Below are 6,333 nucleotides of genomic sequence, written 5' to 3'. Positions count from 1 at the left end.
GCTGCCACCACGCCCGGCTAAATTTTTGTATTTTTAGTAGAGATGGGGTTTCACTGTGTTAGCCAGGATGGTCTCGATCTCCTGACCTTGTGATCCAACCGCCTTGGCCTCCCAAAGTGCTGGGATTACAGGCTTGAGGCACCGTGTCCGGCCAAAAATAGATTAAAATTTTCAAGTACAGTCATGCATTGCTTAATGATGGGGATACATTCTGAAAAATGTGTCATTTGGCGATGTCCCGATTGTGTGAACATCATAGAGTACACTTATACAAACCTAGATGATAGGGTTTCCTACACACCTAGGTTATACAGCATAGCCTGTTGCTGCTAGGCTGCAAACCTGTACATCATGTGACACTACTGAATCCCGTGATCAGTTGTAGCACAAAGGTAGGTATTTGTGTATCTAACCATATCTAAACATTTAAAAAGGTACTACATAAAATCTTATGGGATCACCGTCATGTATGTGGTTCCTTGTGGACTGAAACATTGTGCAGTGCATGACTGTGTGTATATTTTACTTTAGTTCTCCGTATTTCATTTTCCCAAGAGAACCTTGTTCATTCCCACATAAATTAGGGATGCTATACATTTTAGTGTTTTATTTCTGCCTTGAGTCATTACTAATATTCCCCAAAATGTTAGTTTAATTCAAGTATCTTATTAAACTTTTTTGGCATTCCAGCTTTTAAGAAATATTCTTTTTGAACTTTTTGCCTTTTTTAAAAAATAAAACTTTAAAATTTTAGAATAGCTTTAGATTTATACAAAAGTTGCAAAGATAGTAGAGGGTTTCCGTATATCCTGTACTTGGTTGCCCCAGTTATTAACGTCTTAGATTAGTGTGGGATATTTGTTACAACTAATGGGCCAGTGTTGACACACTGTTATGAACTCAAGTCCATACTTTACTCAGATTTCCTTAGTTTTCACCTGATGTCCTTTTTCTGCCTCATGATCCTGTACCACATGATATTTAGTCATCATGTTTTCCTCTAGACTGTCGGTTTCTCAGACTTTCCTTATTTCTGATGGCCTTGACAGTTTGGAGGAGTACTGGTTAGGTATGTTGTAGAAAGCCCTCCTTATGGGTTTTTCTCATGGTTAGCCTAGGTTTTTGCATTTTGGGGAGGAAGACCACAGAGGTGATGTGCAGTTCTCGTCTTATCAAGAGTACATGCTGTCGTTGTGACTTATCACTGATGATGTTAACCTTGGTTCTCTGGGTGAGGCAGTGTTTGTCAGGTTTCCCTACATCCTCCCCCATCTCCTCAAACCCCCAATACTGTAAGTCACTGTAAACAGCCACACTTAGTGGGTGGGGAGTTATGTTCTACCTTCTTGAAGGGGCGATATCTACATAAATTATTTGGAAGTTTTCTGCACAGATTTGTTTATTCATTTATTTTTTCAGACATTTATTTCTATGAGTATATATTCATGGATATTTATTTTATATTCATTGGGTTATAACTGGTTATTTATTAGGTTATAATTCAATGTCACCTTATTTGTCACTCAACTCTGCTTTTCATTTTTTTTAGGTTTTAAAAACATATATACCTTAAAAGTTTAAATAGTATAAAAAGGTATGCTGTGAAAAATGAATCTCTCCATTACTCTGAACTATAAATTTTTAAACATTTATGTAATACCATAAATGACGTATTAGTTGTAACTGCTGAAAGCAGGACTTCACATTAAGATTTTCCTAATTTCTTATTAGCTCTGACTCATTTGAGGCTGAAATCTTACTATGCTATCTAAATCAAAATTTTAATGTACATGTTAACAATGCATAATAACAAAAAAACCCCAAAACAGAATACAGCTTTTATATTATTGAACTTTATGTACAAAATCATTTGATTTCAAATAAACATTTAATGTAAAAACAAATGTTCTTTTAAACTGAATTTTTTTTACATCTACTGTACCATTCAAATGCTTTATCATCTTACAGGATTTCTTCAAAATCTGTTATCAAGGGTACATATAGAAAAGCACTTTTTTTATAAATAGAAACAAAGGGATTTTTTCAGCTTTTACGATGACATAAAAAGTTTACTCAACAGAAGTAATTTTATTACTATTTGGGGTGGGAATCACCAACTTTTTGTGCAAACAATGCTAGCCTTCTTTTAAGCATTAAGAGCATAACTGCTTAAGAAATGACATAAGCAATAATTCTACACCTACATCTCCCCTAAAATAATCTTTTTTTTTTTTTTTTTTTTACATATGTGCACAGCTTTAGCAAATTAAAGCCCGAGATAAACGCTCGAGATCTACTATCCAGAGGCAAAAATCAGAGTTTACTAGAACTCATCATTTGGAGAGCTTACCAATCAAGGAATCTGTAATGAAAGCTGCAGTTTCCCTCTTTCCTATTTTTTTTTAAACACAAAAATCAATGACTAAGAACTTAATACTGGATGACAAATCACATCCACACTATTCGTTAAATAGCCTCACAGTTAAACACATCTTAAAGATCAGTCAAATCAGTATTTACATTTTATAAATTTCTGAAGACACCATTAGAAAGCTTATATATCCCTTCATTAAACAAAATAGGGAACTGCATCTGATGGTGGTGGAATGAAATTTTAAAATTAAAAATACCTGTATTTACAGCAGCATTGATCCTTTATAAATAAAGAATATGAAAATGCAATATCTTTAAGGATAATAAAAAATTGAGGTGATGTTACTCAACCACAGTGCTCGGAGTTGGAATAAAAACCTATTGGTGCTTGTTAATGTGCCAGTAGTGAATCCACTTTCTGTTGGAGAAAATCCAACTGCAAATATGTGCGTGAAACACATATAACACAGGGCAAAATTGCTCAAAATGATTCAAGTCAGCTTATCTGTATTGGATATTCTATTCATGAAACACATTACAAAGACATCCTTGCAAACAAATAAAAGGCATAACAGTTTTCTGGTTGACTTTTTAAGAACACTTCTCCCCTTATAAGTGACATCTTAAAATCTCAAATGCGTTCTTCCCTTGGTTTGCAATCCTAATTTAAAGATATGAACAGCTTAATTTTCCATGTGATTATCTAATTAAAAAAGAAAAACCAAAACAAGCAAAATGTTCAAGTTAAAAAAAAAACATACCGGGTGAGCAATGCACTAAAATTATCCATATGAAAACAAATGGTCTGTAATCTTATAAACCAACATAGCATTTCACTGTCAACAATGTGAAAATTTAATATCTTCTCAAACAGGCTTAAGATGAAGAAGTGCTATTTTTCAATTGTAAAATGAACTTATGTAATGTAAATATCTTACATTATAATTTTTCATTCCGAATTGACAAATGATTTCAAAAACAAGGATCAAAGTTTGACTGCAAATAGTAATGCAATATAATTTCATAAAAATCCTTCAATTTCTATTTTTTTTCCTTTTCTGTAGTTGATATATGAAGACCACTTCAATTTCTAAAAAAGGGAACCATTCCAATTTTCCCTCCCCAAGAAAATGTCTCACAATTACAAAGTAGAAAAACAGCCGGTCATAAATGCAAAAAAATTCTAATTTATATATGAAATAATTTCTAGATCAGTTCAACACATTTGATGACATTTGTTGAGTTTAAAAATACTTTGAAATATTGCTTTTCATGCTTAAAGTACAGAATGTTTTAATGACATCAATAAAAGTGATATACATGTAATGCTGCATAATGAAGTGAAGTAGAACCCTGATACAAATATCCTTGTTGAAATCATTTACTTCATCTAACAGTGCCTGTTTGGAACATATGATTAAAAACAAAAACATAATTCTTAGAGGATGAATTCCCTAAAATGTAATTTCAGTGTTTGTCCATAATATGGGGTTAGAGCTTTTCAGAGTTTTTGTTTTTTGCTCTGTTTTGAAACCCCTGAGACACTATCTGTTTCCAAAGCTTTCTCTTTTGAGTTAATTTCACTAAATCCATTTGCTGTCCCATTTTGTTCTTCAGTTATTTCTTCGTTTGCAGGGGAAGCAGATTCCCCTTTTTCTAATTTTTGCTGCATTTCACGGAGCTTGGTAACAGCTTTATCTATTGACATTATGCTAATAAGATTAAAGTCATGCATGCTGACTAGATGAAGCATGAAGTTTCGACATAAATTCTTCTTAATTATTTTCTGTCCATAATTTTCTACAAACAGCATACAGGCATGATTCATTTGATTGTCAGCAATAAACCTATTTAATAAAAACAGAATATGAATAGCAATACAAAGCATTTTTGTCAAATGCAATAGTGATAACCATTATAAGACTATATCCAATTCCAGTAAAATAAAAGATGATTAAAGAAGCAGTAAAACTACAGAGAAACTGAAATTCAATCATCTGAATGAGCTTACCATTTTAAAAATTTCAAGAGATTTAATCTAACTTAAGCTTAAACAGGTGCCATTAGAACAGCAGATATAATTTCTGTTCTTCAATTACATAAGCAGTCTTAAAACCATAAAATATTTGGGCCAGGTAATTACGCCTGTAATTCTAGCACTTTGGGAGGCCGAGGCGGGTGGATCACAAGATCAGGAGATCAAGACCATCCTGGCTAACACTGTGAAACCCCGTCTCTACTAAAAATGCAAAAAATCAGCTGGGCGTGGTGGCAGGTGCCTGTAGTCCCAGCTGCTCCGGAGGCTGAGGCAGGAGAATGGCGTGAACCTGGGAGGCGGAGCTTGCAGTGGGTCGAGATCACACCACTGCACTCCAGACTGGACGACAGACAGAGACTCCGTCTCAAAAAAAAAAAAAAAAAAAAAAAAAAATTTAGTAGACACAAGGTCTCACTATGTTGCCCAGGTTGGTCTTGAATTCCTCAACACAAGTGATCCTCCTGCCTTGGCATCCTAAAGTGCCAGCATTGTAAGTGTGAGCCACCACACCAAGCCGGGAACATACTTTTAGCCACAAAGGAATAAGAAACAAAAATTGTTCTCCTTTCACCTCTATGAAATGGTAAACAAATCCAAAAAGCCACGTTTTATTCTGAAAAATTAACCAATGTTTAAAAATTGTGGTAATAACTGTGGTAATTTTCAGGATTTCCAGACATGTAACACGTGGCACTAAAAGGCATGAAAATTGGGTCATTAAACGAACCTACAGCTCCGTCTTGCCTTCTGCTGCTCCCTGGTCGTGGGTCCCACCAAGGTGGCTTTTTTTTTTTTTTTTGGAGATAGGGTCTCACTCTGTTGCCCAGGCTGGAGTGCAGTGGTGTAATCTTGGCTCACTGCAATTTCCATTTCCCGGGTTCTTCAAGTGATTCTAGTGCCTCAGCCTCCCGAGTAACTGGGATTACAGGTGTGTGACACTGCACCCAGCTAAGTTTTGTACGTTTAGTGGAGACAGGGTTTCACCATCTTGGCCAGGCTGCTCTCTCACTTCTGACCTCAAGTGATCCACCCACCTTGGCCTCCCAAAGTACTGGGATTACAGGCATGAGCCACTGTGCCCAGCTCTATAAAATGTTTTGAGTGTGAACGAGTCAACCCTGATAGAGTTTGCAAGCATGGGAGAAACACTACTACGAGAGTTAGGATGGGCACCAGTGATTTCTGAGGAGGGTCTATGATGATGACACCCTTTCCTACAGACACCAGGGTTGCAGCAGCCTGTTTCCTCTTGAAAGCTGACAGAATCACAACCCTGATAAATAATGCTGCGATGACTCACATCTCTGCAACAAGTTCTAAAGGCAAGGCCCGGTTTTTGCCCTGATTTTATTAATACTAATGAATATAATATTAATTCATTGTTATAAATAATACCAAAAGGAACGTCTTTGTACCTAAAAAAAAACCTGCCAAACCAAAAAACATTGGACTAGAATAAAATTTGGGACAAATATACATTAATGGAATTTTAAATAAAATTCTAACACACGCAAGATTTCTAGAATGTGAAACAGCAAAAGACCATAAAGAATAATAAAATATTTAAATTAATTTAGAAATACCCTACCCATGCTTCATGACATGGAGATTCCAGAGTTTCATCACTTCTTTCTCTCCTTCATTAACATCAGAAAACTCTTCAATTTGCTGGGAAAAAGAAAGAAAAACACCTATTAAACACATATTTTAAGAAAAACTTGTGAGAATGTCAAAAACAATGTTTTGGAACTAAAAATACAACATATTTATACAGCAAAGTGGCAACATTTCTTAAAATTAACTTTTATTTAAGTAGTCATTTAATTTAATTTATTTATTTATTTAGAGACAGAGTCTTGCTCTATCGCCCAGGCTGAAGTAAAGTGGCACGATCTCAGCTCACTGAAACCTTGACCTCCCGG

At 35.0% G+C, this 6,333-nt stretch overlaps 1 protein-coding gene across 5 annotated transcripts in view; it reads right to left on the bottom strand.

Annotated features, from left to right (window-relative positions):
* Nucleotides 1-1,826: 1,826 nt before the first annotated feature.
* The window catches only part of LOC101149019 (SUZ12 polycomb repressive complex 2 subunit), a 63,964-nt gene continuing 59,457 nt past the window's right edge, over nucleotides 1,827-6,333 (bottom strand). For all 5 annotated transcript variants that reach the window (XM_031011366.3, XM_031011367.3, XM_063706549.1 and 2 more), the window contains 2 exons: nucleotides 6,000-6,079; nucleotides 1,827-4,220 (listed from right to left, as the gene is read on the bottom strand). In XM_031011366.3, coding sequence (XP_030867226.1) covers nucleotides 3,875-4,220; nucleotides 6,000-6,079 — 426 coding nt within the window. In that variant the 3' untranslated portion in view covers nucleotides 1,827-3,874. The remainder of the gene's footprint in view (nucleotides 4,221-5,999; nucleotides 6,080-6,333) is intronic.

This window comes from Gorilla gorilla, chromosome 4 (assembly GCF_029281585.2).
Source record: "Gorilla gorilla gorilla isolate KB3781 chromosome 4, NHGRI_mGorGor1-v2.1_pri, whole genome shotgun sequence".
Lineage (NCBI taxonomy): Eukaryota > Metazoa > Chordata > Mammalia > Primates > Hominidae > Gorilla > Gorilla gorilla.
Note: the sequence above shows the minus strand (reverse complement) of the source record. Positions and strands in the feature narration are given on the sequence as shown.